Raw genomic sequence first — 19,405 nt, 5'->3', positions numbered from 1 at the left:
AGCTGTAATACAAAGGGAGAAGTGAAAAATGAAGTGTAGATACAGACTTATAGAAGCTTCGAGAAAGGAACTTTGTAACGTAAATTTTGCTGACTTGAAAAGTGCCACTAAGCTCAATGCTTGGTTTTTGGTTTGTTGTTTAATGCTGTATTTCTTAACAAACCAGAGTACAGAGAACTTCTGTGGTATTCTGCAGTGACATTCTAAAGTATCTGTGTTGTAGGAATTTCCTCGAAATTTCTTTGAAACTTACTGAAACCAAGTGTGCACACTCTTGCCTCTATTTCCTGTTGTCATTGTACGGCCCCATCTTACGGGAAACTATACTTATTGGTGTTGCACTTCAAAGAAAATTAGGTTAACTTTTTCACCTTTTAAAGAGATGCAGAGTAGCCTTAAATTTTAATGAAACTGTTTTACGGAAGTCTATAAAAGTCAAAGATTTCTGGGTCAAATGGTTACATGTAAATAGCATCCCACAGCAGCACACTTATTTCAATCTCTAAAATGGTCTTTCGAGGCCAATCAAGTAAAATAGTAGACCTGATTATTGCAGAAATTAATTACACATATGCTTTGTCTTTATCTTTTTTTTTTTGAGACAGAGTCTGGCTCCGTTGCCCTGGCTAGAGTGCTGTGGCGTCAGCCTAGCTCACAGAAACCTCAAACTCCTGGGCTCAAGCAATCCTCCTCCCTCAGCCTCCCGAGTAGCTGGTACTACAGTCATGCACTACCATGCCTGGCTAATTTTTTCTATATATATATTTTTAGTTGTCCAGATAATTTCTTTCTATTTTTAGTAGAGACGGGGTCTCGCTCTTGCTCAGGCTGGTCTTGAACTCCTGACCTCGAGCGATCCACCTGCCTCGGCCTCCCAGAGTGCTAGGATTACAGGCGTGAGCCACCACGCCTGGCCTGTCTTTATCTTTTAAAGAAAATTTTTTCAAGACGGAGTCTTGCTCTGTTGCCCAGGCTGGAGGGCAGTGACAAGACGATCACAGCTCACTGCAACCTCCAGCTCCTGGCTTCAAGCAATCCTCCTGCCCCTGCCTCCCCAGTAGCTAGGACTACTGGAACCAGCCACCATGCCTAGCCATATTAAAATTTTAAGTGCTGATAACACTAGAAGTTTATGTCCTCTGCTAATCCATACTGCAGAATATTTTTAAAGAGAGGGACAGCAAACAGTTAGCCTGGGCACTTAATAGAAGTAATAAGTACCAGTGGGTCACATTTACACTTTACAAAGTTACTTCACCTCTGCAACAGTTAAGCTGTTGCCTCCCAGCCCGGACCCCGCTCTGCGCTGTGATGCTGGGCTGGGACTCTGCAGCCGCCTTCTCCATGGCCCACTGTGCCCTGCCAGGCGTTGCCAATGGGGGGCGCTATAGGGCCCCCAGGGCTGGAAGAGAAGGACCCGCTGCTTTCTGGACCTGGCAGTGCTTCTTCCCCCACAGCTGCAGTTTGTTACCGTCTCCAGTTGTTTACGTTTCTTTGTTTGTTTATTTGTGTCCCCTCCCACAAACTGTACGCCCACCTCAGCCAGCTTCAGAGAGCCCCCTCTGGGTGGCCAGGATCTGGAATCCAGCCTCTGCCCTTTGTTCCTGCAGCCCGGGGATTAGCTGCCTCCTGCAGCCTCTCTCTGTAAGCTCAGCGTCCCCTTTCCAGGCCTTAGTTCTCTGATATCCCTTTAACCAGTTCCTTGTATTAAATTCTCTATAAAAATAACTAGTGTGATACTTGTTTTCCTGAGTGCGTCTTGATTAATACAAACTTTAATCTCACAAATTATGAGGTAGCTATTATTAAGCATATTTTACTGGTAAGGAAATCGAAGCTTATTAGGGCAAAGCAGTTTGTCTAAAATCGCACAGCCAGTAGTAGCAGCACTCAGACCTACACCTTCTGCTTATAGATCCTGTGCTTTTTCCATTTCATTTCCACGTTTCTCTTGCTGAACTTACTTTTTTAAAAATAATCTTATACTTACAGAAGAATCGAGTTTCCATATACCCTTCACCCATCTTCCCCTAAGGTTAACTAACATCTTACATAACCATAACACATTTATCCAAACTAAAAATTAACACAGGTACATTACTATTTTTAAAACTACAGACTTTATTAAGATTTTACCAGTTTTTCCACTAATGTCCTTTTTTAGTTCCAGGGTCTAATCCAGGTGCCACATTACCTTTGCTTGTCATGCCTCCTTCATCTCCTCTATTCTAAAGAGTTATGGTTTTCCAGTTTTTCCTTGTTTTTCATGACCTCAGCAATTTTGGGATGTACTGGTTACGTATTTTTTTAGAACTTCCCCTGATTTGGATTTGTTTAATGTTTTCTTATGAAACTTCAAAGACCAGCATTATGGATTTTGGGGACGAATACCACAGTTGTAAGTGCCCTTCTCATTGCATCATATTGGAGGTACGTATATCACATGACTTACTACTGCTGACGTTAACCTTGAGTACTTGGTCAGGGTGGTGCAGGCTTATCCACTATAAATCTTCTCCTTTCCATAATTTATTTGTTAGCAGCCAGTCACTAAATCCTCTTGCTGAACTTTTGACTTCCCACGTAATTGTGGAGCTGTGCTTTCTTTACAGATTATTAACCAGCATAAAAGAATCTTTGTGTTTATGGCCAGGCAGAGAATTATAAACCTGGAAGCCAGACTAATATTAGGAGATACTAGCGTGTATTGCTTTTGGGGGAATTATCCGTTGCACCATCTTTGCTTTGCACTTTGTTTAAACTTGGGACTTGGCTATTTTTAGTCTCAGAAAGCTTGTGGTTAATGCTAAGACATCTATTTATTCTTGATGGACTGTAATTACCTCTGACAAGCCCTGAAAGATGATAAGAAGCCCAGGGTCTTAATGTCATGTAGGAAATCAGTAAAAAGAGGAAGTCCCTTAGAGAAGAGGTTGCAGAGGATGGGGAAATTGGAGATGTTGAAGAATGTGGCTCTAGGAGTTGAGATTTACAAGGATAGACCTTGAGGGATGATGGGTGATGGCTTGGAGAGACGCAGAGATCTCAGGTAGGAGGCCGTAGGACACAGGATTAGAGGGAAGCCGGTGACATAACTCACTCTTGGAGTTGGACTCTGAGCATAATACAGTGTGGGCATTTGTATTTCGTCTCCGAGGTTCACCATCTAGAACTTACAGTTCTAGCTACTAGATTTTATCATATACAGTATTTGAATGCGCTTAGACTTTCATAAAAGCCAAAGAAAGTAGTTCAGTTGGTTTATATAACCTTGGCTCCACACTGCTATTGAGAGGTGACTGAATAAAAACAAGAGCTCTCAAGACTTTTGGAAGCTTGGCGGGGCAAACTAGAGTGAATACCACCTTGTTAAATTAGCTGCAGGATGAGTTTTTCCATTAGGGTTTCCATACATCTTTATATTAATAACTTAGAAGTTAAAATGATCAGACATATGCTATGGATTTTTATTTTATGCTATTTTGTTCTTATTATATAGAGACTTCTGTGGCTTGTGATTTGCTGAAGAAAATAAAATCCTATTAGAGTTATTGATTCATGGCTTTGTTTCTATAGCCTAACCAAAGTAACCAGACCTTGCCAGGGCTTTGAATTCTGTATTTGATTGGCCTATAAACGTAACTATTTCTGTATTTCGTATTGTTATTCTTTTTTTCAAGCCAGAGCTGAGATTATAGCCTAATAGACTTCAGAGCATATTTTCCCTCCAGGAGTATGAGAGAAGGAGACTTGACTACTCTTGCAATTAATCTTGGATCTTACATAGATAGTTTTAGAGTCCATGTATTTTAACAGGACACAGGACAGCTTGGAGTTTTTCAATCTAAAGACCAGCTTACAGTTTTTTATTTTTTGCTTTTGAAATGTGGAATGGGGAAGATTCTGGTCCTTTTGCCCTTCTTAGTAACTGACCTGTTGAAAATGCCTCTGTTTTAAAATATGTGGAAACTAATACTTGGTGGCATTAGAACATTCAAATGCTTCTTTGGGAAAAAAATATGTTGTATATTTTTAAATGCCTCTTTTGACTGATATTGGTGCTTGCATATTGCTTGAATATGCTCTGAGCATATTCTTCACAGACAGCATCAAGGTATCTCAAAATCTCTTGCTTAATAGTGGATTCTTACTTGTGAGCTGAGTCTCCGGACCAGATGAAATCTGGAAGTGAGACGTCGAGAATGGGCTGGTTGTCTGAAAGGAGTAGTCTCTGACCATTAGTCATTATTTACCAATTCACTGGAGGGAAAAGATGACTGTATCTGTTTTACTAAAAGCACTCCTTTCCCTTTTTAACTCTACTTAATTAGCTGGTGTTAGGCAAAATTCTCTGCATCTAAAAACAGCTCATCTTCATAGAGGTAATTTTATTTTAGAAGCACAGTATGATTAAGTAGAATAATTTAGTTTGCTGGGACGGGAGGCTTCCTATCTATGGGGGCCTAGAAGTCAACTAGATTTTGTTTATTATGTAAGCAGTTCACATAGCCATGTAGGTGCATCTGATGTCAGAGTGGTACTAATCACATTGGTTGGTCTCTGTACTCCCAAAGGATGAGTCAAGACCTAAACCATAAGGAGAAAAAGAAAATGGGTCTGTCGTGGTCATTAACCAAGATCTGTGCAATTTTATGATGTGTGCTTTACTCTGAGGTAATTTTTTCATACTCTTCTTTTCTGTGAGGGTGAATAGAGAGAATTGGTTAATTGGGCAATTGCTTAATTAAATATTTTGGAAAAGGTCAACATTAGGTGTGATGTCATATAGCCATGACATTGGTCCTGTGCACTTCCTGCCAGGAGACCTAGCAAAGGAATTAACAGACTATAAACAGACTGCTGGCGGTGCAGTGGCTCATGCCTGTAATCCCAGCACTTTGGGAGGCTGAGGTAGGAGGATCACTTGAGACTGGGAGTTCAAGACCAGCCTGAGCAACATAGCAAGACCGCATCTCTACAAAAAATTTAAAAATTAGCTGGGCATGGTGGTGTGCACCTGCGATCCCAGCTACTTGGGAGGCTGAGGCGGGAGGATCACTTGAGCTCAGGAATTGGAGGTTACAGTGAGCTATGATGGTGCCATTGCACTCTAGCCTGGGTGACAGAGTGAGACTCTGTCTCTAAAGTAAATAAATAACTAAATAGACTGCTCTCTTGGATTGATTTCTTTAGTAGCCAGATCTGAACACAAGGCATTTTTGTGTTCAAGGTCGTCTTGTGACATCTCTTGTTGTCTTCCTCATGTCTTTGATTTTCATGAAAAGAATGTACTGCATCTAATCAACTTTGTCATTACCAATCTTTCTAAACTGCTGATTGCCTCCCCATGAGGACTGGGTGAAAAACTGGTGAAAAGAGGTTTTACTGCAGTTAATATAGATCATTGTCATTCTGGTCTACAGCGTGCACACTACAGTCTGTCTCAGGGCTGTGTCTGGTTAAATAGGCAAATTCGTATTCACTTTGCAGCATTCAAGCGGAGACTAAACTGTTCTCCCCTGACACTGATGTAAGAAAATGTTCTAAAGCATCACCAGTCTAAAAATATCCACCGGTAAGCCACGGACACGTTACACATCTGAGAAGAGGGTAAGTAGAGAAAGCTGAGAAAATAACTAGGCATCAAATAAAAACGAACCAGAATTTAAACATAAAAGCCCTAAAAACTATAAAAGAAAGGGTTTATGTAGTGCTGTAAATGAGTTCTTGATATGACCCCAGACACAGGTTTCCATAGTAACTATTATTTGGTTCTTTGGCACAGATATTACATGTCTGCCCCATGTATAAAATGCGTACTTTTCTCATTTAATTATAAATTGTCTAAAATGACTTCCTTTCTCTTTGGAAACAGATTTTTGGCATTGCGGCATTTTTTGTTTTTATTTAAGTAAAAAATAAATATGTTATATAAATAAATGGAACATAATTTATAAATAAATAATTGAGTAAATGAATGAGGGAGAAGGGACGGCTCCTCCTCACAATAGAATTCCAGTTAATAAATGTAGGAGGAATGATGGAAATAGAAAATCACCAGCAGGCAAACTCCCCAGTGATTATCATTACAGGCAAGAACTATCAGTGGATGCTAAAATTAGTTGGCAAAAGTATGGTGATAAACAGGATATTCGTATAATCTCAGAGTTTCTCCCCACAAGATGCTTGTTAATTACAGAAAGCAAAATGTTAACTGTTCAGTGGAGAAACCTGACACCCCCCACCTTCGCCAAGTGATCAAAGCTCACCACCCCCATAGAGTCATGTCCACACTGTGTCCTAATCCTGACATGGTGCAATAAAGAGAGCATCACTTCCATGAGAGTCTTGGCAAACATGCGTAAGCTCAGTCCAATCGTGTGAAAACATCAGGCAGACACACTGATTTGATTGGAGACATTCTACAAAACAACTAGCTAGTCAAAATATCGATTATTTAAAAAAAAAAAAAAAACCTCAAACCTGAGGAACTGTCATTGATTGGAGGAGATTACAAAGGGACTAACAGAAAGCTCAGAAGGTGGTCAGAAAGGACTGCCTCGGGGCAGGCAGAGTGGCCCACATCTGTAGTCCCAGCACTTTGGGAGGCTGAGGTGGGAGGATCTCAAGTGGCTGAGAGTTTGAGGCTGCAGTGAGCTGTAATCAAGCTACTGCTCTCTAGCCTGGGTGACAGAGTGAGACTTTGTCTCCAAAAATTAACAAGAAAGGACCACCTCAGAGAGATAAAGAAAGAGCTTTTAGTTGGTTTTGTGTATTTTTTTTTTGTTTCTTGTTTCTAGGGATAGAGACGGGGTCTCACTGTGCTCAGGCTGGTGTCGAACCCCTGAGCTGCAGCTGTCCTCCCACCTCGGCCTCCCAGAAAGCTAGGATTACAGGCGTGAGCCACTGCGCCCAGCCCGAAAGAGCTTTTAATATTTCAGATAGCTTTCACAAGTGTAATGATGTCTGCAACCTACTTTGAAATGCATGAAAAAAAGATGGCTAGATGGATAGATAATGTGATAAAAATCAATATCAGTATATTGTTAATGGTAGAATCTAGGTGGTATTCTGGTAATTGCTGTAAAATTCTTTAAACTTTTCTGTGTGTTGGAAAATCTTGATTATACAAAGTTAAGAAAAAATGTAATGTGGGGTTCTGTCATGGATCCTGGACCAGAAAAAGGACATTAGTAGGAAAAAATGGTGAAATTTGAATAGAGTCTATAGATTAATTAATAGGACTGAATCAGTGTTAATTTTCTGCTTTCAATAATTGTTCTACGTTTATATAAGATATAAACATTGGGAGTAGTTGGGGTAAGGGTAAAAAGAAGTTTTTAAAAATAACGAAGTTGAGCTTATAGGTCAGATGCACTATTAAGTAAGAGAGAAAGAAGCCGTGTAAAACAGTATACACAGTATGATCCCATTTTTGCAAAAATACTAAAAATTAAATTTTAAAATGTATATGTATGTTATAATGTGCTTAGGATAGGATTATGGACAAATTTTATTTTCTACCTTCTCTATTTCTGTAAAAATTAGACTTTTTCATAAGAGACACGTATTAATTTTTTAGATGAGAAAACATTTTTTAATCTAAAAAAAGGAGCTTTATGTAAATTTATTTGGGGATATAATGAAATATTATCAAGTGCAGAAAAACAGCATTTTTTTTCTTTCAGTGTAGTCTCTGGCCCACCTGCATGAGAGTCAGCTGGGGTGTTTATTAAAATACAGATTCCTAGTCCCTAGCCAAAACCAGCTAAATCAGTGTTCTAGCAGCAGGGCCCTGGGATTGGCAGTGTTTAAAAGCACCCCCATGTGATTCTTGGCCTGTCTCAAGTTTGAGCATCGCTGGGTTAGAGGTTAACCAGGTACGTAGTAGACAGAGAATCAAATGTAGACACTGTCACTGCTCGTCTGTGTGATCACAGACAAACTTCAGATACCTTCTTGGTGCCTCATCCTGAGACCTTTCATTCTTCCTAGAGTCACCCAAGTTGTTAATTATTTTTAATAATGCTAACCTGTATCCCAAGGAAGTATTGGGTAGGTGGACAAGAAGTTCTTATTTGAATGGTTTATATTAACTGAAGAAAAGGCAGAGCATTATGACTAACATGAAATAATTGGAGAAGGAAAACACGCACACACTAACCAATGGAAGTACCAATGTCAGTACTTTATCTGAGAATTGGCAGGGATAATGTCATAGTTTTCACATATTTATGCTATATGCATATGATCAGGCCTACGTCTAATAGTAAATGAGGGGAAATTATATACTTTTTGAAAATATTTTTATTGAAGTTAATGATTTATTTTTACGAATGGACTAGTCTTTTTTATAGACTACTGGGACTTGCCTAATAATTGACAGATGGAGTAAGATATTCTATTATCTCACATGCATTGTGACCATATTTTCAACAACAAAAATGAGTGCAGCCATAGAGGTAGTTTAGCAAGATATTTGAAATCAGAAAGGTAAAAAAACAAGCCCAGGACAGATGGTTGATATGTACATGTACAGTACAGACACACACAATGTGAGCACACGTGCACCCTTCCTTTCAGGTGAGGGTCTAATCTGGCAGTTTCATCTTTGGTCGCCAGGTGGCACTTCGCCGGTGTAAGCTGCACGTAAGAGGAAGCTGCGGAGCACCGGGGTAAAAGGCCGCAGAAGAGCTTGCTCAGCACACACCGAGCCTTGCCTGGCAGGCCCACTGAAAGAGGTCTTCTGGCTAAGCCTGAACTGTACTCCCAATCTGGGCTTGAGGTGTTTGGGATTTAAATTGTCCTCAGATTTGGGCCTATTTCAGGACAGATGCAAGCAGAACAGTCCTGGGAGAATGTTGTAACCAGGCGTTCCGTGCACCAGCTGCGAGCTTTGTCATGGTCCCTTTACAGACAGAAACCAAGACAGGTTTGCTTGGCTCATCACTGTACCCAGGCCTAGTTCAGCGTTCAGGACATAGAGTGCAGGACAAACGGGTAAATGTTCTTTGAAAATAATTTAGAGGAGAGATCACTGTGCTGTAGAAGTGCCTGTCAGTACATGCCTTTGAGCATCTAGGGTGGCAGGTGAGCAGTGACAGGTAGCCCCTGCTGCTGCGGCTGCTGGCAATATTCTTGGGCACTGCCTTGCACTAGATGTACGTTTATATCTTCTGCATGGGCTGTTAGATATTACAGACAAGAGGATTTTGTCAGCGGTGCTCCAAGACACCCTTTCTCTGAGAAGACTTTAGATGCTCCTGTTAAAATTTGAAAGGACTGTGGCATTAGGTGTGCTTTTGTTCGTACTGCTGGCTAAGTACACAATTGTAATCCGGAGAGTTTTTTTTTTTTTTTTTTTAATCTGGAGAGTTTTAACTAGCTTCCAGAACCTGAACAGAATTCAGTACTGTTTGCAGTGGTGGTATAACTTTCGGATGCCCTACACCCCACTCAGATTCCTGAAACTCTCCTAGGATCAGAACAGCCTGTAGACTTGCCCTGCAGTAGCGGGGGCAACTGTAATAGACAAAGTGTGGCCTTTAGAGTCAGGCGTAGCTGTGTTCAAATTGTGCTTCTGCTACTCATTAGCCCTGAGACCTTGGATAGTTGTATGAATGCTTTGAGTCTTAGTTTCTTTATCTGCAGAATATCTTTTTTTTTTTTTTTTTTGAGACAGAGTCTCGGTCTGTTGCCCAGGCTAGAGTGCTGTAGCGTCAGCCTAGCTCAGAGCAACCTCAAACTCCTAGGCTCAAGTGATCCTCCTGCCTCAGCCTCCCGAGTAGCTGGAACTATAGGCATGTGCCACCATGCCCAGCTAATTTTTTCTATATGCTTTTAGTTGTCCAGCTAATTTCTTTCTATTTTTAGTAAAGATGGGGTCTCACTCTTGCTCAGGCTGGTCTCCAACTCCTGAGCTCAAACAATCCACTCGCTCGGCCTCCCAGAGGGCTAAGATTACAGGCGGAGCCACCACGCCCGGCCCAGAATATCTTTTTAACTGACATTCTTCTTTTCTTCAGTCAGCCACCATATTTTTGAGTTGCCCTTGTGTGTCAGACTTTCCTCCAGGAGCTTATAGTCTGGTGGGAGTTGCAGACACACTCGTGTTGAGAATATGAAATAAGATTATATTCGAAGGCCAGGCACAGTCACTCTTACCTGTAATCCTAGCACTTTGGGAGGCCGAGGTAGGAGAATCACTTGAGCCCAGGAGTTTGAAACCCGCCTGGGCAACACAGCGAGACCCTGTGTCTACAAAACATTTATTAAAAATTAGCCGGGTGTGGTGGCATGAGCCTGTAGTTCTAGCTGCTTGGAAGGGTAAGGCAGGAGGATTGCTTGAGCCCAGGAGTTGGAGGTTACAGTGAGCTATGATCGTGCCCCTGCACTCTAGCCCAGGCCACAGAGTGAGACCCTGTCTCTATAAAACATAAAACAAAGAGTATATCTAAACTGGAATTGGATGGTGGTGATGATTATATAATAATGTGAATGTTACTTAATGCTACTGTACACTCAAAAGTGGTTAAGATGGCAAATTTCATGTTATGTGTATTTTACCACAATTTTTAAAAATAAAGTAAAATGGAAATATATATATATATATATATTAATATCTCAAGAACCTACCATGATGCCTGGCAGATACTCAGGTAAATATTTCCCTACATTCTATTTTCTCATTGTATGGCGAGCTGTAATTGCAAATCACTAAAGTTTACCCCATTATAAGGGCTTTCTTTTGGCAGAATTTTCTGGTTAGATAAATAGACTGGGGGGACCTGAGCCTTCTCTGTTGTAAAGGTGCTCACCCATAAGGTTTGGTCCACAAATCCCTGGGGAGATCAATTTCATTCTTTGTTCATTAGTCTTGATCTGAAGCTTGTTTTCATTATGAAAAGTGAAATGAAATTCTAGAAGCTGCATTTAGTTATCCTAAGGCTGTTCAGAGTTTATTGATTCTAGAATGACTCCTGAGAAACAGGAAGGCATTCCCATAAGTCTATATTGAGTTCGAGGCAAGAAGTCCGAAGGCTCCTCAGTCTCCATCTGCCTGTGGACGTGGGGTGTTTTTTGTGCAAGATAGAAGAGGGTGCTTCTGCCCATTTACTGGCCCAGGTGTGCCAGCGTGCTTGCATCAGAGAGAAAAGATTATCTGATCTTCCTCGTCACCATTCACTCCCTAACTCAGTAGGCCTAGGGCTGAGAAAAATACACTTTTAAGACTGTAGGGAAAAAAGTACTCTTTGGATGTGAACTGAGAAAATGATTACTAATGCTGAGCACTGTGGACTCTTGCAGTAATTACTGCAGAAAAGTGCTTAGACCTGAATCTGTCCTGAGCTCATCTTCCTCAGTCCCAAGAAGATATTAGTTTGCTTTCATTTCACACTTATCTGTTAGCATATGAGTGAAATCTCTGGTTTTAAATTGAAATGAGATAATTCTTTTGTCTTAAATGCAACTCAGTAATGGTGCATGTATTAAGGAGACTGCATAGCTAAGCAAAAAAGTTTATCAGTGTCTTGATAAAAAAAAGAATGAGCAAATAAATAAATTTGTGTTTTCATATCTTTTAATAAGCAGCACTTTAATCCTTGGAAACCTCTTCTCCAGATTAAGAAGCAGCATCTTAGGGAAAGCTGGATGTAGAATGTGTTCAAACCTCAACTATGCTCCTTAAAACTTGGGGGACTTTGGGGAAGTTATTGAACCTATTTTCTATCTCCGTTTCCTTATCCGCAAAAATGGGATCAACCATATCTATATCACAGGATTGTTCCAAAGATTAAATGAGATAATATATGTAAAGGGCTTAGCATAGTGCCTAACACATAGTAAGCACTCAATAAATGGTAATTTTAGACAAGAAGATCACTAAGAAGCTTAGAGGGTAATGGTAGGCTAAATTGATTTAGAGAGGAAGAGGAGACAACTCTAAAAGCAGAAAAATATTTTCTTCAATTTGTCTCTGATCCTGCTGTTCCCTTTATCTTCTCTGTCATCTCTGAATTTACAAATAACATTTATCCTTCAAGATCCCAGATCAAATACCACCTCCTCCATGAAGCCTTCCAGATTATCTCAGCCAGAAGTGATCACTTCCTCTATTTTTGCCTTTTTTGTGGCATTTCTCTCTCTCTAATATTACAGTTATTTGTGTAACTATGGCATCTGCCTTATAATGCAGTTTCCTGAAAGAGCAGGACCTTATCTTTTCCATTTTAAATTTCTCCTTATACCTAGCACTGAGTGTTGCATATAGAACTGATGGCATGAATGAAAGGCTACCAAGACAGAGCTTTGGTAGGTAGGAGCCCCTGAACAAGATTGGGTTCTCCTGAACAGATTTTCAGTTGTTTTCTTCTCTCTCTCTCTCTCTCTCTCTGGTGTGTGTGTGTGTGTGTGTGTGTGTGTAGGGAGAGCCTAAAGTGTAGGAGGGGATTTATTAACAATTGATCTCATTGATACCTTTCCTTGAGAGCTGAGTAACTTGTACCTCACCGCCGTAAATATCATCAAATGTGATATTCAAGATGGAGGATGCAGAGTGCTAGATTTTTTGTTTTTGTTTTTGTTTTCCCTTTCCTTTTGTTTTTCTTTTGGGGGAAAAGGGTAAAGAGTGAGGAAAAGAACCCATCTTTTTTTTTTTTCATGCAAGTGGGAGTTATGTGTAACTCCCAAGTACCTGTACAAATGAAAATGATTAACTTTGCTACTCCAGAAAAAAATTTTAATCCCAAAGTCATTTATTTTGGCTTTAGAATAGACTTGCATTTGTGTCGGATTTTCCTGCCTAATTACATTTTGCTTAAGCTTATTTCAAAATTGTTTTAAATTCCTTTAGTAGGACAGCCTTGGAAAGTTGGGGGGAGGAGAAATGGGCCCCAGATGGGATCTAGAACTTCAGTTTTCCTACATCAAGGCCTCCTGAGGCAGTGTTTGCAGGAGGGCGAAGTTGGAGTCAGCTTTGTGGAGAATAATTTGGCAAAATATTTTTAAAAGTCTTAAAAATATGCTTACTCTTTGATCCAGTAATTCCACTTCTAGGAATTTGTCCTGAGGAAATAATCAAAGAAGCATGCAGAAATGTAGGGACAATTATATTCACCACAGCATTTATATCAGCAAAAAAAGTAAAACCAACTTAAAACATTGAGTAATACAGGACTGATTAAATAAAGTATGCTGTTAGCTCTACATGTTGTCAAAATTATAGACTTTAAAAATGTTTACCACATCTAAGTGAAAAAGAGACTATAAAATAGTATGTATAGTTTGAAACAGTACATAGATATAGAGATGATTAATATATAGATAGAGAAATAGATAGATTCCTGTCTGGAAAGACAGACACATTCTGCTGTGTTAACTTTGGTGTTGCTGAGTGTTGTAATTATGGCTAGTTTCATACTTTTTTGTTTTTCAAGTTTTCTGCTTAAACATGTATTGCTTTGTAATTAGAAAAAGCAACTGTAATTTTTAAAGGAATATATGTTTAATGTATCAGTAAACAAGTAAACTGTTGCTATTTAATGCCCACAAAGTGGGTAATCCAAATGAGAATAATTTAGATTGAATGTGTTTTCCTAAGGGTCACATTCATACATGTGAATTATCAGCAGTCATACTGAACATAAATCAGATGTACCATAGTTAAATTGTTTCCCAAGTAAAATAACTACACTCAATAAAAATCTGTGAAGGCACAATTAGATTATAACATGGTTGTCCCGTTTTCTGATACCAGCACTACAGAAGTAGACTCATTTTGAGCTAAGAGAACCAGTTTTGCAGAGCTACAAAGATCAGTAGGTTTTCTAGGACTTATATGTAAAAAAATTTTATTGCCCAAATAACATTATAAGATACTGGGAACATTTTAAATCATTCTTGATCTTCTGAAAGCAATTCCCAATGAGATGTTCCACTATTTCCCATTCTTTGTGTGCTCATTATCATCAGCTCAGAACTCTAAATCCAAAGGTCTAAATGGGGAAAGAGAGATTAAAAATGTATGGTTCAGAATGATGAAAGCTATAAACCTCTGATGACCCCAAAATAACTCTTGGCTCACATGTTAAAGAACTCTGCTTTATATGATCAGCTGCAGGGGAAATTTGTTCTTCACTGTTTGCAAGCGTCAGCTCTGTACACATGATGGGGTTCTCTTTTATTTGCAGTCTCTAAATTCCTAGGATACCATATGGCTTCTCTGAAGGAAAGGGCTTGCAGGTCTGGCTCCCTGTCGTCTTAAGGTCAGATGGAAAAGCCTTTTGTGATTAACTGGGCCACAGTGTGTCCTTGGTGTTTTTCAGTGTTTTTGATTAGTTCTCCGAGTTTGAACACCCGACCCAAATAATCTTCATATAATGGAAAAGGCAGATAAATCGAGCTCTTTTGACTCTGAATTGAATCCCAGTTTTCCCACTAGCTGTGACCTTGAGCAGGTTGACTGAGTATGTCGGAATCTCAGTTTCCTCACTTAGGAGAGTGGTGCCTTCCCACCTCACCTCCCAGTGCTATTCTTTGTCAATCATAAAGCCACAGTTATGGATCTTTATACACACTCTGCCTTTTCCTTTGTTTCTGACAGTTTCCTTATGCTGCCCCACCTCCCCAAGAACCCGTGAAGACTCTCAGAAGCCTGATCAACATCCGAAAGGATACACTGAGACTGGTCAAGTAAGTTTCCCTGGAGGCGGAGGAGGCTGGGGCCAGGCTCCAGGGCCCTCCGTGGTGGCAGCAAACAAGGCTTCTGCCAGCCTCAGAGCCCAGCCCACTGCTCCGGGCCTCCAATGTGAGCTGTGGGAAGTGCTCCTCTGCTGAGGTCGGGTCCTCCACATCCATGCTCAGAGCTCGAAGCAGTAGTCTCTTTGTGAAGAACTTTCACTTGCATGGAAGCAGTCATTATCATCCGTATTTTATGGATTTTTTTTTTTAAAAAAAGGAATAAGAATTATTGAGGAAAAGGGAATTTTGCAGATACCCCAGCAAGCCAAAGTAAAAATAGGAAATTTGAACCTGAAATAATGAAATCCTTAGTTTATTGCTTATGTTTACTTTTTATTCCTAATCTCATGCCTTTCCTCTACAGAACTCATGTGCTCTGGGTTGGTTTTTAATCCTCAGCATCAATATTACCATCTACATTTTTGCCTTCTTTGTGCCATCCTCTAGCCAGCATAATTTTTAATCTGATGCTATTCCCCCCACTAAGGCTCTCTGGTTCCCTGGGGAGACAAACTTGGTTAGGGTAAATCAGAGGTCCTGAATTTTTCTGAATGGGCAAGGAAGATGGCTCAGAGATCATCTCATGCTTGTATAGGTCAGCCTTATTAGCATTAGGAAGTTTCTTTCTGATAATTTTTTTTTTTTTTTTTTTGAGACAGAGTCTCACTCTGTTGCCCTTCGGTAGAATGCCGTGGCATCAGCCTAACTCACAGCAACCTCAAGCTCCTGGGCTCAAATGATCCTCCTGTCTCCACCTCCTGAGTAGCTGGAACCACAGGCATGCACCACCACACCCGGCTAATTTTTATATTTTTTGGTAGAGACGGGGTCTCACTCTTGCTCATGCTGGTCTCCAACTCCTGAGCCCAAGCAATCCTCCCGCCTCGGCCTCCTAGAATGCTAGAATTACGGGCGTGAGCCACCACGCCCGGCCTCTGATAATTTTTTAATATAACAGCTTTATTGAGATGTAATTCATGTACCATACAACTTACCCATTTAAGGTGCACAATTCAGTGGTTTTTAGTGTATTCACAAGTCGTGAGTCATTACCACTATCTAATTTTAGGACATTTTCATCACCCCAAAGAGAAACCCCATACCCATTAAGTGGTCACTCCTCATTTCCCACCCAGCCCTAAGTAACCACTAATCTATTTCTGTCTCTCTCTCTCTCTCTCTTAATTCTTAATATTTTATTTGTCCCTAAAGTTGCTACTCGTTCCCTAGCTAAACTTCTCTTCACCCCTGTGGTCAACTCTGGGGAGGAGGAAGCCAAGGAGACACTTGTCTGCTGCAGAACAGTCACCCCTCCCCCAGGGGAGCTCCTGCAGCAGCAGAGCAGACCGAGCCCAAGAGGGCTCAGGAGCCTGCCAGCTGTCAGCCACTCTGTGCACTTGGTTTCTCTTGTCACATATGGCATGGTCACACATTTGATGGAGACAGTTTGAGGGCCTAAGCTGTTCTGAGGTCCTGGGCCCTGCCTTGGCAACCTGGCCAGAGCTCTAGAGTAGAGTGAGGTGGCTGGGATGTACCAGAAGAACCAGACTTGGAAGCAGAAGACCAATTTGCTTCCCAGGTCTGTGGATACTCACTGAAAGGGGTCTCTGAGCTTCAGGTTTTTCATGTGTAAAATGGTGATATTCAATGTTACCGTTCATGGTGGTTGTCAAAATTAAACAAGATAACAGAAGGGAAAACACCTGATATTCCATAGATGTTTAGGTGAAGGGTATTCTTTGTTTTGTTTTTCTGAGATTATGAGAATAGAGTAAATTCTGATTCTCAGATTTCCAGGTAAAGATGAAGGATTGAACATCTCCTTTTTTCTTCCTCTCAAAACCCCACTAAGTAATAATAAAAGTATTTTTAAAAGGCATGAATTCACAAGAATTGGGAGAATGGAAAAGGAGCAACAGCAACAAAATTCTAGAAGCTAGAAACATGTGGTGAGTGTTACATGACTTGCTAGCCCCGGGAACTCAGCATCCTGAGCTAACAGAACAGAAAGCTGAAAATCACTCGGTTTACACTGTGACGTCCTCCAAAGGCTCAGGAATTGGCTCTAGAAGTCGAGGTGGGAGGCCAACATGAAGAGGACTGCTGGAAAGTCTGCCCAAGAGGCAGTTGGATCCTCTCACTTGCACAGCACCACCAGAACTGCCCTTCCCACACCCTGGCAAAGCCAGGCCTGTGACTCCCTGGAGAGGTTAAAAGAGGATCTCTGGACTTGGGGGCACAGCTGAGGGCCAGACTCAGTACTGAAAACAGGGAGCAAGTGAACTCTGGCATACTGCATGCTCGGCCCGCCAGCCTGCCTCCCCACCCTGCCCCCAGAATGCCAGCAGCCAGGCCTTTGTCCAGAGAGAGAAAGACTGTTCTCCGGGACTTGGACCCACCTGGATAGGAAAATCTAAGAGACTGGAATTGGAACTTGCTCAGCAGACCCAGATCAGGCCACAGGGGAGCCCATGGTCCCAAAGTCCTGCTGCGCACTCAGAGTTCTAATCAGCAGCCTTAAATTTCTTAAATAGGAGCAGACAACCAAAGATTCTTAGATGTGTAAGGAATGCCTATAATATAAAAGACAGTGGCAAAGTAAACCAACAGGAAAAAAATCTAATTGGACATAAAAACTATGCAGGACGAAGAAAACTTCATTAATAGCCTCAGACATTAGAGAAGATATCTTTTTATTTCAGGGACACAATGACACAAAGCATTCAGGAAACAAAAAAAAATGGCTCTTAGAAATTAAAAACCTAGTAGCAGAAATGAAAAATTCAATAGGATGGTAGGAAGAAAAGTTGACATATTCTAGAAAGTGGAGCAAAAAGGCAGAGAGACGGAAAATAGAAGCAGAAAGATACAAATAACAGAGCACCAGTTTAGACAGTCTCACATCCAACTAACGGTTCCAGAGAGAACACAGAATATAAAAGGAAGGAAATCATCAATGACATACATAATTTAAGAAAAATTCTCAGAACCATAGGGCACAAGTTTCTAAATGGGAAGGACCACCAAGTGCCTAGCACAGGACATGATAAAGAGCAGCTTCTATATGCTTTCAGAGGAAGAAGGAGTTGGAGCAACACTGGCAGCTCAAAGATGAGGCGATGAGGAGGCGTTCTAATGTCTTTTAGAAAGAAAGTATTTGTAACCTAGAATTCCTTGCTCAGTCAAACTTTCAATGAGATGTCAGTGTAGAACAAAAGCTCTCAAAAAGCTTATCCCCCCAACACACCTTTTTTCAGGAAGCTAGTGGAAGTTGTGCTCCACCGACATGAAAGAGTAACCCAAGAAAGAGCAAGACAGGAGATGCAGGAACTTGATCTCCACAGGACAGAGGCAAAAGGGACCCCGCAGGATGATGGGGCAAGAGGTTCCAGGATGACGGCTGTGTGCCAGGTACAGAGGGCCAGGGTCCAGATGGGAGCAGGTCAGAGGGTTCCAGGAGGAGCCAGAACACCCGGTACATCTGAACATCTTGAGAAATTTAGACAGCCAGCAGAGTTTGGTCGGAATGTGTGATGAGCACACAGAAAACTAAGCAACTGGAAAAAACAAGATGAGCACTAACTCTAAGAATAAGTTATGCAGGAAAAGAAAAATAATCATAGATTACTCTGTGGCTGAACTGTTAATAATGTTTATATAAACACAGTAATACAGACACTAATATCCTGAACTAATAAAATGGTAATATAACTACGCCATGGGAATGGAGAAGTTCCTATATAGGGCAGAGTGAGGGAAGAGAAAGAAATCTTCATTTCCATAGTCGGAAATCAACAGGCAATAAGTAAAACTGAATGTGGGTAAACACCAAAATGATCAGCTAAATGAAGTTTCCTCTGGAGAGGAAGAAAGGGAAGAAGTAAGGCCTGCTGTTTTTTGTAACAAGCCCTGTGGAAACTATTTAAACTATGTGATTAATAACTTTGATTAAAATAAAAACTAAAAACAGTCTGGAAAGTGCTCAAGGACGTTAACTGTAGTGCTGTGAAATGTCAGAATCACCTAAATACCCAATATATTGGTAATAAAGTACTCTATGATCATTCGAAATGAAGATGTAGACCTATGTTTATGATCATGTAGAGAAGCCAGGATATATTGTTCAGTTAAAAAAAGAAGATAAATTTTCAAATATTGGTATGCTGAGTCTTTTGTGCTTCTCTAGATGCGCCGAGGAAGTGAAGAGCCCTGGGGAAGAGGCCGGCAAAGCCAGAGTCCACTACAATGTTGAGTTCACCTTTGACACGGACACTCGGGTAGCCATCACCCTCTACTATCAGGCCACCGAAGAGTTCCAGAATGGTATTGCCAGGTAAGAACACTTCCTTCCCGGACAGGTAGGGTCCATGTCTTATATGCTCACCTAGGGAGGAAAACATTCTTTTTCTGCAACCGGGTCAGAGCTGGTTACTGAATTTAGATTTTCTTCTACTAAACTCTGCTCTTTCACCTTTTCCCTTCAAATTGTCCGCTCCTTAGAATAGTGGCAGATGGCAAGATAGCCCTTCAGGTCCTTATTAAGATGCTGTTAAAAATCAATTAAGGGGCTGGGCACAGTGGCTCACGCCTGTAATCCTAGCACTCTGGGAGGCCGAGGTGGGCGGATTGTTTGAGCTCAGGAGTTCGAGACCAGCCTGAGCAAGAG

At 40.9% G+C, this 19,405-nt stretch overlaps 1 protein-coding gene across 1 annotated transcript in view; it reads left to right on the top strand.

Moving 5' to 3' along the window:
- RNF157 (ring finger protein 157) overlaps window positions 1-19,405 on the top strand; it is a 56,587-nt gene that overhangs the window by 16,159 nt on the left and 21,023 nt on the right. The window contains exons 2-3 of the mRNA XM_012662405.1: window positions 14,603-14,691; window positions 18,926-19,072. Coding sequence (XP_012517859.1) covers window positions 14,603-14,691; window positions 18,926-19,072 — 236 coding nt within the window. The remainder of the gene's footprint in view (window positions 1-14,602; window positions 14,692-18,925; window positions 19,073-19,405) is intronic.

This window comes from Propithecus coquereli, unplaced genomic scaffold, assembly GCF_000956105.1.
Source record: "Propithecus coquereli isolate 6110/MARCELLA unplaced genomic scaffold, Pcoq_1.0 Scaffold76, whole genome shotgun sequence".
Taxonomy (NCBI): Eukaryota; Metazoa; Chordata; class Mammalia; order Primates; family Indriidae; genus Propithecus; species Propithecus coquereli.
Note: the sequence above shows the minus strand (reverse complement) of the source record. Positions and strands in the feature narration are given on the sequence as shown.